The following is a 20969-nucleotide window of genomic DNA, read 5'->3' on the forward strand; positions in this document are numbered from 1 at the left end:
GACCTGGAACATACAGAATAATTGCCCAGCAGCGTTAATGGCTTACTTGACTTACAGGATCATGTTTTTAAATGAGACCAAATCAGCCCAGACCAGGCACTCAAATATTTTCAATGAGTAAATGTACAGTCTTTTACATGTTTACACAGTTATGTAGACGACAATATAAAAGAGCTTAAATTACTTTTACATTCATACACAGCAAAATATTAAATAAATTAAGGGTTTAAAAAATTATTTTAGCAATTTAAGTGGTAGGGATTAAAAAAAAATCCTATTTGATTCTCGTAAAGAATCTGGCATAATGCCTTGAGTTGTACCTACTTTGCAGGTAGAAATCCGTAGGATTATTTACTCATGTTTTAAAATGAGACCAAATCAGCCCAGACCAGGCACCAGGTCCTGATGAGTATGAAAGTAGGTTCAAAAGCAAAGAAAATTCTTGATGTTCAGAGAGAATAGGTTTCATTAAAGGGGAGTTTCACATTATGAGTCTTGGAGTTAGGGGATAATGAAGTTTAAAATGTGATCATGCCTCTGGTTGGGTGAAATCCAGTAAGGATGAATTGATTGGTATTAAAGAGGGTGAAAAACTGCAAAGGAGTTTCTTCCAAAATTGGATTTAAGAATTTCAGGCATTTATGTTTTATTTTTCTGATGCAAAATGATATAGCATTCTGCTGGAGCTTACCAATCTCCTTAATTAATAGGATTACAAGTGGGAATGTAGGTACATATATTTAATTCAAATTTTAAAAATCTGTTACAGATACATTTAGTCTTGAATTAACCTATAAAATTTATTTATTTGCTTGTCTTTTTTGGAAAGTACATTAAAAGTATTGCTTTTAACCATAAGCACACAATTAACAGACAATGTGAACAACACATATTTGATTTAAAAGATGAATTAAAAGTAAGTGTTCTTTTACTATTTTACATATTGAATTTTACACAATAAATTGGCACTCTATTTAAGGAGAAAAGATTCTAAGGAAACAATAAAACACAGGCAGAGAATAACTAACTAAAAGACTGATTCTGATTCCTTTTCCTTGTGTCCTTAGTACACTATGCTATCTTTGACAACAAAAATGTCTTGCTCTTGTGATAGAGAGGCCCAGAAGTGAAGAAAGTACAAGTAGTTAATAAATAATGCATACATTCATAGCAACGGTCAAATTATACTGTTTCCTAGTGGATACCATTTTTCTTCATTTAGTGGGACACTATAGAGTTGGATGTTAATTGCTCCCACAAATGTGGTTTTGCTCTTCACAATAAGCATTAAGACACGTCCCTGGAGCTCTGTGACTTCATCATAAACCACCTGAAAAGGGAGAGAATAATGAAAATATAAATCAGATACGCTTAAATGCATCTGTTAAAAAAAATACTTTTAATAAAAACGTTTAGCTGCTAATATCTTGCACCTTGGAATGGATAGGCTAAAGTTGTTAGAACCTTTCATTTCTAACTCTAATTCTGAAAAGCCAAAGCTTCTGCTAACAAATGGAGCTTAATGGCAGACATTTCTCTAAGAAGCTTAGAATTTACTCTGATTCCATTAATAATTGTTCATCCCAAATTTAATAAGACTGTAAATTATTCTCTAGGAAGAAATTTAAATACCCATCACCTTTTAACTGTTCTTGAATTTCCTGTGCAACGTGGGAACTTGAACACTATCTTTCTTTGCTGAAGGCTAGTAAGGAAAGTAGACCAATCTCCATGATTTCTTTGTGCTAATTTAATGCAGTACAACAATATTTCCTTCTACACGTGAAGAAGTCACTCTGCGGTTATGTTATTTTGTTTAAAATTGCTTCATTTTTAATTATGAAAATACATGTTCATTAAATAAAATATGGATGAAATAAAAAGAGCAAAAAAGAAAGGAAAAAATCTATTTTCTACCATTGGGAGATAGTTACAGTTAACATTTTGATGTTCTTTTTGTTTTCTATATATAACCACTTTTTAAGAATCTGAGCTGTAATTATGCTGTATGTACAGTTTTGCATCTTGCTCTTTTCTACTTACTAGTCAAGTAACTTTTTAAAAAAGGCATCTGCTCAACTGTGTTTTATAATATACGAGAAGTAAGTCACAGGCATTACCACTGGTTGCCTGCAGTGGTAAAGAAAATTTAAAAGTGTAGTACTATCAAGAAATTAGTTACCCATCATGAAAGGAGGGAAGAGCTGTGTGTAAATCCAACATGGTTGCCAGGGAAACTCCTTAGAACACATTTATTTTCGAAAAAGAGTTTCATACACTGCTACTAACTTGCTTGCTTTTTATAGCCAAGCTACAAGATAGAAAGAAGTGTTCTTTATATATGCAAAAAACAGAGGAAACAACTTGAGAAGGAAGCCCTTTGAGTCTATTTGGAGGCCTTCTCAGGGTGTAGGGATGTGGTTTCTGGTCTGTCACACCGCATTCACCTACCACGTATGAACCCATTAAGTTATCAACGAAATTCCGTTCCAGATCAATCTGTTAGCTGCTTTGAACAATGATTTACTTATCAAGTAAATAATAAATCAATCAAGGGACATGAGATGCAATATAATATGTTAATCCAGTCTACCCTGCTTCACGTGACAGCCCCTGGCTACCTCCTCTTCTAGAATCTTACTCCCATTCCAAACAGATTATCTTTTAAGTTGCTTAGGACTGCTTATTCAAATTATTCCATTTCATTTATTGAGTCCCCCTGGGATGGTAAAGGATTTTAAGGGCTGTCTTAAAAATCTCAAAATTCTATCACTGTAATTTATCTTCTTTAACTGCCAATGGGGTGCCCAGCATGGGCTCTGTGAACCACTCTCTCCTTCTGGACTCTTATCTTTCCAGGACTTCAGAGTAAGCTCCTTTTCCTTTTCTCTACAGAGGCTATTTTGAACTGTCTAAATTATCCCTCATTTTCCTCCCCACAACACTTTCAGCAGATGAATTCATCTCCTATTTTACAGAAAAAGTAGATGAAAGGGCCCTCAAAGTGTTACTGCATGTGAAGTTGAAAAATGGAATAATTCTAAGCATTAGGCCTTTGGAAAAGTCTGGCTTAAGAACTCTGAATCATATAAACAAGTCCTAAAGATGTAAATTTCTAAGAAACATATCAATAATTTATATTTACATGGAAGTTTTGTCAACCATATGTTTTCTTATTTGCATAATGGTGATGATAATATTTACCTTTTAGCATTGTGGAGTGGAGTAGAATAAATGAGATAATGAATATAAGCCTTACTACACAGCCTACTACATATTAAACACTAATAAATGATAGCTGAAAAAGATCCATCAAACACACAAAAAAGAACAGCTGTTTTTTGGTATTTTGCATTAGTTGACTGGAGAAAACAGTTCTAAACAGAATCAAGTCTCCCAGGTATTTAGCAAGCTGAAATTCTCGAGAAATGACTTAGGAATTAATTGCCTTCCAGGTTAAAATATAAACATTTGCACTCAAAAGTTTAAATTACTTTATGGATTTTTTTCCCCTGTGCTTCATTATGCAAAAGTTATTTCCTTAAAAGTGACTGAAGTTTTATAAACATGTAATCATTGCACATCATAGATGATATATATCTATGTTAACTGCTTTACTGCATCCATAACATTAAAAAAATAAGCACTCTTTTCTTACTGTGCAATGAATAATTAGTGGGAGTACACAGATGACTACATTCTTTGAGACTTTATCACCAAATGATTTAATAGGTATTCTGCCTTCACATAAACAGAACCAAAAATGCACAGATCTTTTAATTTCACCTTATAATACTTTTTACCCCTAGGCACATGCCAAGTCTTCATTGCCTTCTGACAAATATTAAATTTGTAGGTTTGAAATTATTACATCAAGCAGAAAAGCATTGTTTAGGGTAATTAATATCTATTGCATTATATACAAGCACTTACCATATGTTATTTGACACTAGGGTCTAGCAGATAATTCTAAAGTGTATTTTAATGATTGCAATGGGAGAACAATAATATGTAAATGGAAATGGAAATATGTCTAGTGCTGGTGGGAAGAGGTGTGAGGAGGCAGGACGATGAAAGGGAGAGTTCAAAACCAGTGAGAACAGGGGAACTCTGTGGGCGGAGAGAGGGAGGGATAGCACAGCATAGTTGAGTGGGGTCAATATGGGCTTTGGAATCAGCAGTTCTGGACTTGAAATCTAGTTACGTGAATCTGGTCAAAACGTATGACCTTGGGGGTCTCAATATCTCATGTACGAATAGAATTTTCATCATGTTGTGAATATCAAATGAGAGGACGATACACATAACAACAGCTATTGCTCACTGAGTGTTCTATACACCTAGTGCTGTGCTGGATAATCATGCAGTCTGCAAGATATTTTAAGGTATGTGGAACACATAGAATGTTCTTGTCCTGTCCTTTCTAATTTTCCCTTTATACTTTATGACGAGGATTTTAGGCTGGTTATTTTTAAAACTACAGATGAGAAGCAGGCTCCGAGGACTGGAATTTTGCTTGCCCTTTTGAGAGACATTTGCGTTTGTGAAGGAATGGGGGATGACCTTGTAGGGACCTGAAATTGGCCAACCCAGGATGTGTCTCTTTGGCATTGGGACTGTTTGGGGCTGATTGCTTTTGATAAACTGGGACAGGGAAGGAGGCTCTGGGGAATGGAACTTGCCCTTTTTGGGACACATTTACATTTGTAAGGTAAATCTCTATCTGTAAAAGGTGCCTCCCTCTCTGTACCAGGAAGAAGAAGAGAGATGACCTTATCCCTAGAAACTCTTAATGGGGAAAGCAAGAACTTAAGTTGGTTGCTGTCTGGCAATCTAATGTAACTGATTTAGGGTGGTGGCTTCTGACCTTTACGTAATCCGATTTGATTCTTGTCTAAAAGTCATGGGATCACCCAACGACCAGACCCCACCTGCACTGATACCATTTTAACTTTTTTTCATGTTCTTTCCTTTGTCTTCGTAAAGAGATGACTCACATACCTATGCCTTAAATTTAGCCCTAACCCTCAACTCAGGGCAGCAGCAAGAGCTCTGACTGCCCGTGGGTCCTGTCCCTACGCACCAGCTCTGCCTGCCCATGGATCCTGTCCCCATGCCAGCAGGGGCAGCAGCAGCGGCCCTGCCTGCCCATGGGTCCTGTCCCCATGCCAGCGGGGGCAGCAGAAGCAGCGGCAGCAGAAACTCTGACTGCCCATGGGTCCTGTCCCCATGCTATTCTACTCTCTAAATAAAAGAGCACTACTGCCAGATCTTAAGAGTCTAAGAAATCTTTCTTTCGACTCCTCGGCTCACCAACCCCGCATCACTTTATATTGGATAAGATCTAATAAAATACAACATAAAAAAATACACTGACTATAATAATATAATCCTGTTACAAGATAGAATCTGTATTTCTAATGAATCATTTAAAAAATGATGGTTTTTACCAGATGCCAAACATAGAGGACCCAAAAGAGTAAGGGCACTGGAGCCAGAATCCCAGCTCTGCTTAGAGTCTGTAGGCCCATTCCATCAGCATTCCTACTGCCAGCCCCGCCCCACCTTGAGCCCAGTCATATCTACCACAGGGATTTGCATATGGTGGGGGTTCTCAGGGAGACTGTGGACACAGCCTGTTGGGAGTCACTCTGGGAAGTGTCAAGTAGACAAGCTTGGCCTTGTGGCTTTGGCACAGAGATGGGTGTACATCACAGCTGAAGGCAAGAGAAAGTAAAACCAGAGCTAAAACTAGTATTAAAACTATATTTTTTTGCAATTCTTTTTTTTTTTTTTTTTTAAAGATTTTATTTTTTCCTTTTTCTCCCCAAAGCCCCCCGGTACATAGTTGTGTATTCTTTGTTGTGGGTTCTTCTAGTTGTGGCATGTGGGACGCTGCCTCAGCGTGGTCTGATGAGCAGTGCCATGTCCGCGCCCAGGATTCGAACCAACGAAACACTGGGCCGCCTGCAGTGGAGCGCGTGAACTTAACCACTCGGCCACGGGGCCAGCCCCTGCAATTCTTATAAATAAAAGTCTGTGTTGTATTAATACAGACACAGAACATAATGGGAGAAAAATTAAAACATTACAGTTTTTTCTCCCCCATGGTTTTCTAAATTCAACCAGCTTCCATGCCAAACTTTTTTATATGATATGATGATCATTAAAATAGTCACCTATACACACATTAATTCACACTTCTGTTCATTTGGGTTATGTCTACATTGGAGTGTGCTATGCATAGCCTACGGACTACTGTTTTTGAAGCAATTTTAAATATGTTCAAAGTACATACAGTGTATGTTCAAGCTACAAGTATAGGCTGATGGAGAAAGTATTGCAGTGATTTCTAATCAGTGGGTCATAAATGTGTGAAGGTCCAGAATTATTGTAAACTATCAGAAAATTTATAGACACAATGAGCATTATAAAACAATCTCCATATATGTGTATTTGCTACTGTTTTTCAATAATACATATAGCTTGGAATAAATAAAACACAAATTTGTTTAAACTCCCGAATTGTTAGTGGCTTTTTGTCATTATATGTTTTCTTAGATTACAAATGTTGAAGGAGAGTATGGAGTCTGAGAAGTTTCTTGATATTGATGTAGGGGGGTTTTGCATTCAAAAAGTATGGAAACTAGTGATATATTTTTGGAAGATAGATACCTGTAGCTGTAGCTGTTGACAACATGAAAAAAAATAAAATGTCAAAAAATCTTTCCTTACTAAATTATATATATACATATATAGTTTTACATTTTATATACACTCATAAAGTGTCCCTTAAAAAACTAACCCAAATATTTAATTCCACAAATCTTTTTAGAAGTGATTAACTTTTAAAGCTACCAAGAAAGATAAGACATTGTCCTCGTTCTCAAGAAGTTTACAATATACCAGAATTAAAAAACATGAAAAACGAAGTAAAAGATGGTAAGTATGCTCTAAGAGTTCAGGAGGAGACAATGCTTCACAGAGTTCACATTTGAGGTAAGCCTCAAAGTCAGCAGAGAAGGGCAGGAGGGGTGAATTGCTGCATGAGCTCCATCACAGAGGTCATAGGGACCATTCAGGGAATGACAAACTGTCTGATGTGACTTCAGACTATGACCAACTGTGGGCTGATAAAAGGACATGGGCACATAAATACTTCTGACTTATTTTTGGCAAAGTGTAAAGGACATTCAATGGAGAAAAAACTGCCTTTTCAATAAATGGTGCTGGAGTAATTGGCATTCATAAGCCGAAAAAGAAAAGAACCAACCTAAACCTCACACTTTATTAGAAAATTGACTCAAAAGGGATAATGGACTTAAATATAAAATGTAAAACTACAAAACATTTAGAAAAAACATAGAAGAAAATCTTCAGGACTTAGTGCTTGGTGAAGAGTTCTTAGAGTTGACATCAAATACATGGTCTGTACAAAAAATGATAAACTGGATCTCATCAAAATTAAAAACTTTTACCCTGTGAGAGACCCTGAGAAGAGGATGAAAAGACAAGCTACAGACTGGGAGAAAATATTTGCAAACTGCATATCTGACAAAGGACTAGTATTCATAATATATAAAGAACTCTCAAAACTCAACAGTAGAAATGCAAGCTGTCCAATTAGACAATGAGCAAAGAAATGAAGTGATATTTCACCAAAGAGCATATACAGATGGTAAATAAGCACATGAAAAGAAATTTAGCGCTCTTGGTTATTAGGTAAACACAAATTAAAACTACTATACCTATCAAAATAACTAAAATTAGAAATAGTGATAACACCAAATGCTGGCAAAAAGGCAGAGAAACCGGATCACTCATACATTGCCAGTGGGAGTGTAAAATGGTATAGAAAAAAAAATGGCAGTTTCTTATAAAACTAAATATGTCACTATCATATATCCCAGTAATTACATCTTGAGCATTTCTCTTAGAGAAATTACAACTTATGTTTACATAAAAACCTATACATCAATGTTCACAGCAGCTTTTTTGCAACAGCCCCAAACCAGAAATAACCCAGATGTTCTTTAACGGGTGAACAGTTAAAGAAACTGTCATACCTCCAGACCAGACTACTACTCAGCTGTGAAAAGAAACAAACTATTGATACATCATGAATCATGATACTTGGATGAATCTCTAGGGAATTATGGTGAACGAAAAAAGAATCTCAAAACATGGCAAATTGTATGATTCTATTTATATAACATTTGAAATGACAAAATTATAGAGATGGAGAACAGATTAGTAATTGCCAGTGCATAGAGGGGCTTTAGAGAGAGGGAAGGTCAGTGGATTATACCAATGTCAATTTCCTGGTTGTGATATTGTTCTCTAGTCATGCAAGATGTTACCACTGCAGGAAAGTTGTTGAAGGCTATTTGAATTCTCTCTGTATTATTTCCTCAAACTGCACGTGAATCTACAATCTCAAAACAAAAATTTTTAAAAAGTGTATGAGGATGATATTGCTCCAAGAGACAACTCAGGAGAATTACTGAGTCAAGTTTTAATGCCCTTCATTAGGGCATTCACAGCCCTTAGGACATTGGACATTATCCAGTAGGCAGTGAGGAATCTTTGAAAAAAATTTAAACAGGAGAATAATAAATATGACTAGCTTTTGAAAGACACTTTAGGTAGAAATGTGAATGATTTAATCGAGAAACACAAGATAAGAGGCAGATAGGAGGCTACTGTAATACCCAAAGTCACAAGGACCCCAGACAAAGAAGTAGCAATGGGACAGTGAGGAGATGACGGATTTAAGAGGCAGGTGGCTGCACATGTAGAACTGACAAAACTTGGGGGTTGGTTGGACATGCGAGTAGGGAGAGGGTGGTGTCATTAAAAGGTATCTTTTGAGATGGCAAATGGGGGAGGGAGGAAAGCCTGGTTTAAAAGTGCCTAGGAGACATTTAGATGGAGCTCTTCAGTTATCAGGCAGACGCACAGGTCAAAAGTTTAGGAGAGAAGTCAGCGCTTGAGGAATAAATTCAGATGCAATCTACATATAGGTGATAAATGAAAATCTGTGGATACATAAGATTGTGTATATATACAGCATATATATCAAGAGGAGATGAGGGTGGATCATGGAACTCCAGCAAATAGTATTTTCAGAGGAAGAATGGCAATGAAGGAAAATGAAGAAGTTGCTAGAGAAGATGGACGGGAATTAAGAAAAGGCAGAACTCAAGAATCAAAGGAAGGTGTCAAGAAAGAAGGCACAGTCAACAGTCATGGGGAGAGGAGAGCCTGAGGGCTCACCGGATTGAGCAGTTAGGAGCCTATTGATGCCACTTGAATAAAGGAGCATCAGTTAAGGTCAGAATCCATGCTGCAAAGGATTAATGGATGAAAAGGAAGTAACGAGGTGAGAGCAGGAAATGTTTAAGTTAATTTTACAAAAGTTTGGAGGTGATATGGAAGGAAAGGCTTTAGAAAGGCTGAGTTGAGGAATTTGCTTTGTTTGTCTTTTTAAGATTTCTGACTTGAGGATCCAGTGGATGAGAGAGCCTCAAGAAAAGGCAAGCAAATAATCAACTGGGTAAGGAGCGCAGGAGATGGGAAAGATGGAATCAAGAGAATAAATGTAAAGTTTGCCTTAGAGAGAATTAGGGGATTGGATGTTCAAACTGTATGATACAAACAGATCAGAGAACTGTATCTAATGTAAATTCACTTTATTTTAATGTGTGTTTTGTACTTGTTTATTTTTTTCAGTTTTTCAAAGCAGATTTTGTGAAGTCTATTGTTACACACAGGTTAGACTATGATAAAGTTATTAGGTAAGGAAAATCAGGTAAAGGAATATAAAGTTAGAGAAAATAAGATGAAGTCAGGGATAATGTTAGTAGGTAAAGCAAATACCATATAGTCTTGGGCCCTTGGTATTTGAGGCTAGCCACAATTTGAAAATCAGTTCATAAGCAATGTCATAAGCAGTATCTGTGTTTTCCAGTTCTCACAGCATCCAGAACAGTGATCAGCACACAGTGGCTCTTTTGGGAAATATCTTCCCTTTATGGAATAATGCTGCCAATTACTGTGTATTTTCCATATTTGGTTGTTAAACTGAAAAATGGTAAGAAAAATACAAAACGACTGGATGAGAGATGAATCATACTTACAATTTCATTGTAAGTGGGGTCGGTACACTTTGGAACAGGTTTTGTTTTCCTCCTACGAACTTCACTGGGATATGGTAAAAGATAAAATTCAACATGTGCACTGGGCGCAGAGCCATCTGGGAGATGCTGCAAAGGAAAATGGTTATAAATATTAATGCATGTTGCTATCAAAGAAAACAAATACATAACTACTAAATATCTAGACCAAAGGCAGGATCAAGATTTATAACAGTAACTGTTTATCAGAAAATAAGAGAGCAATCAAAAGAAATACATCATTGCTCAAAAATAATCCCCAAGTACAGTTTCAAAGAGTAAAATTATCCATCTTAAATTAAGTATCGTGTCAGAGAACTATATTTAAAAGCCCATTAAATATAATTTACTTGTTCTTTTACAGTAAAAATTAAATTTGCATTTTTGACAGAAATGGTCAAGAGAGGAACGCTAGCCACAGGCAGAGATAGGAGTTAAGCACCTCAGGACACTGTGCGCCACTTGAAAATCAGAAAATTTGAGTTTAACATAAATTAAGATGAAGTATCTAATGATATATGTATGCACGTTATATAATATCACATTTTAAAGCAGAATTTAATTAAAATATCAATTAGACCTACAAGTTTAATATACTTAGAAGATTTTAAGATAGTTATAATAGTTTTATTGAAATTACCCTAAAATATATTGGATAATCCTTTTAAAATTGTGTTCTGTGGAGCCCCCCCCAAATTGCCTAAATTACTGCCTGATGCGTAGATCAATGATGCCAAAAGGGTAGACCTCTGGGCACACCCTCTCCAGTTTGTCCAACCTACCCTCCACCCAGCTGTCTCATTCTAGCTTCAGAACTTCTCTCTTTCTTTTCTATCCTCCCTCACTATGGATATATTTATTTCTTAATATGTCATTTGAAGAATGAGCTTATTGTTTTGAAAACTTGGAAACCACCATACTTCAAACAAGTGGGGTCTCTTTTTCTGATCTTTACCAAATGGAGAGTAAATTGTACTAAAACTCTGAATACCTAGCTTGATAAAATGAGAAATGTTTTTATAATTTATATTTTAAAAGATGATTTAAAAGTCAAATGAGGAATTACATGCTTATTTTGTTGACTACATTCTAACTATTAAATTGGTAATTTTCAACAAATATATTTTAATGCTCTGAATTATACAATTACATTCACATATGACCCATCCAGTGCCACCCCCGTCATTAGCTTTGATTTTATATCTTTCTTTGGCATTCAAAAAAGCATATTGGAAAGTGAAAAAAATACAATATATATTATAGGACTAACTTTTATTCAGTTCTAATTTATGTGGCAAAATTATATCATTAGGAAATTTGGCTTTTTATTATTACTCACAAATTAGATAAAATATATCTGGACATATCCATATGTCAAAATGCTAAGACTGTTAAAACTGCTGCTTTAGATGGAGCTCATGGTACCCTTCCCCCACTTGAAACTCTCCCTTGGAGGAGGAGCTCTGAAATGCATCATTGGCGTAATGAAACATTCAATGACACAGAAACACATTGTACTAATATTTGAGAAAGTGGATTTTTCTTTTTCTTTTGGTGATAAGAGTGAAGGGAGCAAAGCGTTTTTGCTCTGTGTAATTCTCTCTCTTGTCTGCCATGGGACTTGAGGATACCATACCTATGATCACTGTATGCTCCAACTTAGTGGTTAGAATCATGGTTCTAGAAGTGGGCTTTTGGATTGCAATCTGTGCTCCTAAATTTGCGAGCTATGTGGCTTTTGGCAGGTATCTTAACTTTTCAGCGGATCAGTTTCCTATCTGTTAATTGAGGATAAAGGTGATACCTATCTCATAGCATTTAAAAGATTAAATAAATCATGTAATGTCAGGACAGTGCCTGAAATAGAGTAAGACTCAATAAATGTTTGATACTATTTTGATTTTTTATAAAATAAACATGAGCGTACTATATGCACAGATTGGACAAGATATCCATAGGGTACTATGACATTTATGAGCAAGATTTCTCAACCTTGGCACTATTGACATTTGGGGCCAAATAATTTGTTGTAGGGGGTAGTTCAGTGCATTGAGGATGCTTTAACAGCATCACTGATCTCTAACTACCAGATTCCAGTAGCACCATCCTCCCAGTTCTGATAACCAAAAACGTCTCCAGACGTTGCAAAACGTCACTGGGGGGCAAAGTTCGACCCCAATTGAGAACCGCTAATGTAGCTGATTCCCAAATAAGAATCTCTAGTTCATCCTTAGAATCCTAGCCTAGTGATCTGTGAATATTTCCACCTGGATGTCTTCTTGGCACCCTTTTATAAACTCTAACAAAAATCCATCTTCTATCCTTCTTCAACACTCCAAAACAGATTTTTCCAACTCATTAAAATTCTATTAAATGATACTATTTCTTTTCTCTAGTGTCTCCCTTGTCATTGATTTTCAAATCTAAGTATGTAAGAAGATCAATATCCTCCCTTTTTGCCCCAGTTCATCTGCCACCACAGATCTTTATTTCCTAACTCATTATAACTTGATTTCAATCACTTTTTAAGCCCCAGTCTTCCCACCTCTTTCCTTCATTCATGTGTATCACTGTTGTATTTAATGTTCCTGTAAAGCTGCTTTGATCATGTCACTTTCCTTCTCAGAACATTCAAGAATCCTCCACTGCCTGAAGAATAAACTCCCAATCATAGAAGGGAAAAAATATTTTGTCTACCAGCCTCCACTAAACATTTAGCAACTGAAGGTTTGGGCTTCTGTTTCCAAGTTAGTGACCTTGACCAGGTCCTTGAATATCCTGAGAGTTTTTAGAATAACAGAACAGCAGAGGTTTCTGTTTAAGTCAGGGGTGCATCAGATCTGAACATCAAGCTTAGTGTGTCTTTAGTAGCTTTAAATGCAGACACTGATTTCTCAAGTCTTTAACAGAATCTTTTAACTTTTTTTTCTAAAGCAGTTGTCTTACTAACATTATCTTTTTCCTCTTCTTACTGGGCACTATATGCTGCTCCTTAAAGATATCAGCTAATTTATTAAAGAAATCACCAGCTGTCTTCTCATCAATATTCATTTCACCCTTTGCCCTTACGTTTATATGAATTAAATTTTATTTTAAAATGATTAAATAAGTCCTACTTGTCTAAATGTCTTACCCTAGGATTTTAACTCTGGCTGCATTTTAGACCTACACAAAGACATCACAATTTGACCTGAATAGTCCATAAGGCTTGAGGATACAGAGTTCTTAGACTGACACTCAACCTAAACAATGAGAAGTTTCCTTGTGTCACCCAGAGGACTCTTTAATTCACAGTGGGCCGAAGTCAAGCAGCACTAGTGCTTTCTTCTAGAATTCTGGCTAATATATTTTACCATGCTTAGAAGATGGTGTGAAGCCAACTAAACTTCATTTTTGTTGCTCATACTAACTCTGAATTCTATATATTCTAGATTTTTTGTTAAAGTATTTATCATTTTCTATGTTTTAAAAATAGTTTTACGTATGTGTTATCTTCCTTATGAGATTGAAATTCTTTAATAGGAAAATCCACGTCTTGTTGTCCCACCCCTCCTGACCCCCGACATTTCCTTTGGGCTTTGCTGCATCGGTTACTACCCTACTCCCCGAATGCCATCCTCAGTTCCTTCTTCCTAAGCTTCCGATATGTTTCTGAATCTCTAATTAAAAATGTAAAATCCTCACTTGAGATTGGGCTTCCCTATAGCTTACTCTTTCCGTTCCTTTCAAAGCTATGACTTCTTTTCATAGGGTCCCTTTCTTTCGTAGAAATCCTGTCACCAACACAGTGCTTGGCATGTAGTGAACACTAAATAAATAGTTATCAAAGGACTGAACGAATGAGCTGTATGTTCAGTGTCTAGCTCTTTGAAAGTACTTCACAGCTATTTGTTAAATCATTATTTACAATGCAAGATAAAAATCAGAAGTTTTCCTAACTTTCTAGGATTTTAAGTAATTTCTCTTAATAATTGCAACATTTCTTATTGCAATATCGAGCAATAAAAAATCCACTAGAGGGTAAGGTGGATGTATTTTAGGGTCTGTTTCCAAGGTCTGTCCTACGTATTCACCCTGAACACTTAGCTGTTTGAAGGCATCCCTCTGCCAGAGCTGATCTTCTCATGCACATTGTTGGGTTTTGTGGTTGATTAGGAGCATTTGTGTTAATGATTGCTTGTTATGTCCAATAGCTCAATGCTCCACTTCTAAAACTTTGACTTTATTGCATCTCTCAGATTGTATTAGACAATTAGATACTTAATACACTTTTTTTTTTTTTTACCTCTTTTTGCCCCAATTGGAGCTAGACTGGATTTACAACATAGTTACTTGTACTGTCTTGGAAGGAATCCTTAGTCATCACCCTCACTGTCACTTGGAGACGATCTCTAATAGCTGTCCTCCTTTCCTGAGACCTTGTTTCCTCTTCTGTGATAGTCCTCCCCACCTCTCTGCACTTCTCCCACTTAACTCCTTAAAAATCTCCTTGACAACAAGCATGGCAGATTATTTACATCTCCTTTTAGGAGCTAATGATGACCTGACAATTTCTTGGGGGCCTAACAGACGGTGGAGTGTAAACTAAAGCCATATTTTTGTGCTACATTCCCATGCCTTCTCTCAACCTCATGCAAGTTTTCCCCTCTGTGTCCCTAATTTGTGGAGTACATGGGAGAAATAGAAATAGGTATGTTCAGTTTAATTGGAGAAATGACATATGGGGACCTTTGGGTGGAGATAGGGAGCTGGATCCACATTAACACCAAGCACTCCCAGACGAAATAAATATATCTCATACGTATGTGCTGCTATTTTTTCAAATATATGTAGGTGTTTTTGTTTACACAATTTTAATATTTTAAAAGAACTACTGTATTTTTAGTAGTTTTAAAAATTACTTTATATTTCTTAAATTTATCAGCTAACAAAGGGACTTTAATGACATCTGAGGAATCAATTTTTTTTAAAGTTTAAAAAGAGATCCCTCTAGTTGAAAAGATTGGAAATGAAGGTCTTAGGATATTCTAGCATTCACTGGTGGACAGACTTCTTTCTAAACTGATCAGTAAAACTCAGGGGATTCTTAGCTTGGTTATCATTGGAGGTTATAAAAATTAAAATGTATGTATGTATATTAGTAAATCTTTGTTCACAATGTTGACTTCTAAATGGTACTGTTTTAAGTGTATGAATAATTAAATACACTAGTTTTCTGCCTTCATTTCTTGCCCTGGATTGCACACAGCATTTCAAATGACTTTCAATGTTACTTTTGTTGTTGTGTCAATGAATGAAAGTATCTTGAAAACATGGTTAGTTTATCAAAATCAAGAAAAAAGTAACTAGCAGCATGTTGGTATAAAAATGAAGCACAAGATAAACTATAAAGTAAATAAAATCATCTCACATTGTAGAGTATGCCGGCAACCCTTTAGTATTTGTATATGAGCATATGAGGAAGATATTTATTTTTCATACATAGTAATAATAATAATAGCTACCACATTATGAGTATTTAGTTTATTTAAAGTACTTGCTTAAAATAATCCCTGAGCCAGTATTATTGTCTTTATTTTGTTGAAGAGGCTTTTCCATAAAACTCATAGGTTTTGGCTTTTAACCACTACCCTATATTGACTCTCTAAAAAGAATGCAAAGGAAACTGTCAGATTCAAATTAAGAACTCTTCCAGATCAAGTTTTATCAGGAATGTGATGAAGATACACGGTTTAAAAATATCAGACACTTTGGTAACTTCTGTAGATTAATTCAAAGCTTAACTGTATTTAATAGGTTATTATCTTTTTCATGAATAATTTATGAGAATTTTCCGTCAAGCTGTTTTTTTTAACTTAAATGTTTCCAATCACAGGATGATATAGGCTTTGGTAGAAATCAACTGACGATGATTAAAATATGATAGGACTATCAAAACCTGAGGTCGATGCCAGAAACAAAACAGTATAATAAAAAAGCATTTTTTCATTTACGTGCCTGCCAAATTGCAATTTTGAAATTCCGGCTGGCCATTATGAAGAAGGTCTTTTTACAAAATGACAATGTTCAATAAGAGTACAGACGTACAACAAAAGTGTTTGCGATATATGGTTTGTTGTGTGCTTCAAACTAAGAAATGGTGGAATGATTTTTCCAGTCTTTCTGTGTGTGGTGGTTAATATAGAACGGGATGATTTCAGGTCCTCGTGAATTAAATTAGGATGGTCCTCTGCTTCATTTCACACCAACTTAAGCCTTCAATAGAACTCTTGTCATCAATAAGTGATTTCCAATAATTAAAAAAAAATCAAACTACTGTATGTTTAGCATTTTGGATGGTATGCGAGAAGACACCGAAAAATGACTCAAAGAGCTTCCGCTTTCAAAGAAATAACACACTCATTGGGATGATCATCTTGTTATATATATATAATTTTAAATTTTTAATCCTCAACCTAATGTAATTTACAATTAGACAGAAGTCACAGTCTAATAGATAGGATTCCTTTTCTAACTCAATACACACAAACTGAATTGCTTCTAAAAATCCAGAATTCTAATTAGATCTCCAGGTGTTGTCTGAAGTGTCTTGTGAAGTTTGGAAAGTTTTTCCATTTCTCAGTCTGAATAACCTGTAAGAAGTAAGCCTTTAAATCTCATTTATTTTTTACAATCTACTCAATAGCAAATGCTGAAGAGTTGTTTACGAGTTAACTAGTAATTAAACTTTTTTTTACAATTGCACTGAACCACGATAAATAATTTCAAATCTAACCCGCAGCTTCTATCCCCAAGTGCTGAGAAAACTGCATAAATAAGACAGACACACTATCTTTTGTTAGCGATCATTGAGGAATTGTGAAGGGCAGATGAAATACTGGAAGATTAGATTTATGATGTTGCTATACTTCATAGCATGGGAAGAAGATGGATTGTAAAAGCAGAAACTAATCATTCAGAGTAAAATATAAGAGTTTTATACCCATATATCTCAAATATTTGCCTTGATTCTGTCCTACTAAACAGTTTTATCATGATTTCAATAAAGATATAAGATGTACAGGTGTCAGCCTGAGTGTTATGGTCAATATGCTGGATCAGATAATCAGGACTGAATTATGAGGGGCTGGAATGATGAACTGCATCTAACAAGGTTAAAAACAACAGACTGAATGCCAAGTTCTTCTTCTGGGTCTGGAAAACTCACTCTGCAAATCTAGAATATGAAAACCCTGGCTTAGCAATAGTACTTGGGAAAGCTTTTAAAAAGTTATATGTGATTGTATGTTCATGTATCTATGTGCCAGATTGCTAGCTACAAACTGTAGTATGCTTATCTATCACCTGTCTATCTGTTATCTGTGTATCTATCATCTATCTATCTGTATCATGTATACAAGGAATTTATTTTAAATGCAAAGAGACAAAAAGGTTAAAAATAAAGGATGGAAACGATTTACCATGCTAACAATAATCAAAGGAAAACTGGAATATTTATATAAATGTATGACAAAGTATATTTGAGAGCAAAAAATATTACTGTGAATAAAGAAGTTCATTTCAGAATGATAAAGGGTCAAATAATTGAGAGAACATAATAATCTTAAATTTTCATGCAACATTACACTAATTCACAATTATAGTTGAAGATTTTAACACACCTCTCTTAATAATTCACAGAACTGGCACACGGAAAATCAATGAGGCTATAGAAGATTTGAATAACATAATCAATGAATGTGACCTAATTGAAAGTCACAGAACACTCCACCCAATGACAGCAGAACACACATTTTTTTCAGTTGTACAAATGTTCAACAGAACATTTACCAGGATATATCAAGCTCTGGGCCACAAAAAAGTCTCAATACATTTAAAAGGATTCAAATCATTCAAAGTATGTTTTCTAACAACAATGGAATTAAATTAAACATTAAAAATGGAAACATTTATGGAAAATCTCAAAATACTTCAATATGAAATAGAGTACTTCTAAATAAGATATGGACAAATAAGACATCAGAAGGGAAATTATGAGAATATTAAGCTGAATGAAAATGCAAATATAGCATTTCAAAATTTGTGGGAGGGAGCTAAAGCAGTATGCAGAAGGAAAATATAACACTAATCATCTGTATCAGAAAAAAATGACACTCAAGTCAATGGCCTTAGTTTCCATGTTAAGAAATTAGGAAAAGTAGAGAGAAAAATCTTTAGCTTTTTTCTTCTGTGTTTTGGTACAGTCTGTCTGCTTGGGGCAAATTCCTTTTGCTTTTCTTCATTGGAATACGCATTTATTTTTCTTTTGTTGCTGAAATGTATATTCTCTGGTTATAGAATTCTAAGTTGATGTCGATAATTCCTTTTTTTTTTTTAACACTTTAAAGATGTTCCACTGTCTTCTAGCTTCTACTGTTTCTCATCTACATTGTTTCATTGTTCTCCTATATGCCATATGTTGTTTTTCTCTGTTTCAAGATTTTTTTCCTTGTCCTTTGTTTTTAGCACTTTGACTACAATATGTAAATACATAGTTTTCTTTGAGTTTTTTCTTTCGGTGTTCACCAAGAATTTATAAATTTATGTCCTTACCTAAATTTTGGAAGTTTTTGATCATTATTTCTTCAAATATTTTTCTGCCCCCATCTCTTTCTTCTGTACTTCTTGGAGTCCAAAACACAAATGTAGATCTTTGGGTATTTTCCCACAGAGCCCTTGTAGCCGCCCCTGACGCAGGAAGGGTTAATAATCACTGGAAAAGGCTTGCCAACAAACTGTGACCCGGAGGTGAGAAGGCTGGTTAGCCATTGACGGGTAAGACCTCCAGGGGGAGGCAACCTAAGCCAGGCGTTGGTCTCCTGGGGGCAGAGATGGAGACACGATATTGATATCAGGAGCAGGAGGAGCCGTTGCTTAGGAGGCCTTGCCTGCTCTGAGATAAAAATATACGAGCACAGCAATAACATGATAATATCAAAACGGAGGCCAAGGGAGGGCTCCTTGAGAAATCACTAAGAATTCTTGGCGTTCACTAATTACTTCATCCAGAACACCTGTGTATGTTTAATATATGTAAGCTATGTATATATTGAAACACTGCCATCAGCCCTCTCTGCATCTATCCTGATGTGTACATTGGATTGCGACACTGACAGCCCTGAGATTCTATTCTTTTTTTTCAATCTTTTTTCCTCTATGTTCTTTAGATCAGACAATGTCCCCTATCTTCAGATTCAGTGACTCTTTGTCCTGTCATCTCCATTCTTCTCGAGTCCGTCAAGTAAGTTTTTAAAAAGTTTTAGATATTTTATATTTCAGTCCTTACATTTACATTAGGTTTTTTTGAGATATAATTAATAGAAAACATATTAGTTTCAAGAGTACAACATAATGATTTGATATTTGTATGTATTGCAAAATGCTCACCACACTAGTTAACATCCATCACCATGAAGAGTTACAATTTTTTTTTCCTTTGGTAAGAACTTTTAAGATCTACTCTCTGCAACTTTCAAATATACAACACAGTATTGTTAATTACAGACAGCATGTTGTACATTACATGCCCATGACATTTATTTTATAGCTGAAAGTTAATATCTTTTGACCCGTTTACCTATTTCATGCCCCCCTACCCCGCCCCCCCAACCAACAATCTGTTCTCTGTTCAATTTTATTTTGTTCAGATTCCACATATAAGTGAGATGGTACAATATTTGTCATTCTCTGCTTGACTTATTTCACTTAGCATAATGCCCTCAAGGTCCATCCGTGATGTTGCAAATGACAAGATTTCCTTCTTTTTTATGGCTGAATAATATTCCCTGGTACATATAAACCAGATTTTCTTTATCCATTCATTTATCAATGCATACTTAGATTGCTTCCATGTCTTGGCTATAGTAAATAATGCTGCAATGGACATGGGGTGTATATATCTTTTTAAATTAATGTTTTTGTTTTCTTCAGATAAAATACCCAGAAGTAGAATTGCTGGATCATATGGTAGCTCTATGTTAATTTTTTAAGGAACTTCTATACTGTTTTCCATAGTGACTGCACCAATTTGCATTCCCGCCAACAGTTCACAAGGGTTCCCTTTTCTCCCCATCCTTGCCAACACTTGTTATTTCCCATCTTTTTGATAATAGCCATTCTAACAAGTGTGAGGTGATATCTCATTGTGGTTTTGATTTGCATTTCCCTGATTAGCAATGTGGAGCACCTTTTCATGTTGGCCATCTGGGTGTCTTCTTTGGAAAAATGTCTTTTCAGATCCTCTGTCCTTTAAAACTCAGATTGGTAGTTTCTTCTATTGAGTTGTATGAGTTCATATATTTTGGATATTAGTCCCTTATCAGATATATGATTTGCAAATATTTTCTCCCACTCAGTAAACTGTCTTTTCAATTTGTTGATGGTTTCTTTTGCTGTTCAGAAGCTTTTTAGATTGATGTAGTACCAAATGTTTATTTTTGCTTTTGTTGCCTTTGCTTTTGGCGTCAAATCCAAGAAATCACCAACAAGACCAATGGCAAGGAGCTTTTTTCCTACGTTTCTTCTAGGAGTTTTATGATTTCCAGTCTTCTGTTAAAGTCTTTAATCCATTTTAAGTTAATTTTTGTGGATGGCATAAGATAGCGGTACAGGTTCACTCTTTTGCATGTGGCGGTTCAGTTTTCCAAACCTCATTTATTGAAGAGGTTGTTTTTCCCCAAAGTATACTCTTGGCTTGTTTGTTGTAAATTAATTGAACATGCATGGGTTTTATTTCTGGGCTCTCTATTCTTTTCC

General features: G+C 35.5%; 1 protein-coding gene across 9 annotated transcripts in view; it reads right to left on the bottom strand.

Annotated features, from left to right (window-relative positions):
- Positions 1–377: 377 nt before the first annotated feature.
- Positions 378–20969, bottom strand: part of PIK3C2G (phosphatidylinositol-4-phosphate 3-kinase catalytic subunit type 2 gamma) — a 363044-nt gene continuing 342452 nt past the window's right edge. For all 9 annotated transcript variants that reach the window (XM_046638270.1, XM_046638261.1, XM_046638263.1 and 6 more), the window contains 2 exons: positions 10140–10265; positions 378–1330 (listed from right to left, as the gene is read on the bottom strand). In XM_046638270.1, the coding sequence (XP_046494226.1) occupies positions 1178–1330; positions 10140–10265 (279 nt within the window). In that variant the 3' untranslated portion in view covers positions 378–1177. The remainder of the gene's footprint in view (positions 1331–10139; positions 10266–20969) is intronic.

Source organism: Equus quagga, chromosome 1 (assembly GCF_021613505.1).
Source record: "Equus quagga isolate Etosha38 chromosome 1, UCLA_HA_Equagga_1.0, whole genome shotgun sequence".
NCBI lineage: Eukaryota > Metazoa > Chordata > Mammalia > Perissodactyla > Equidae > Equus > Equus quagga.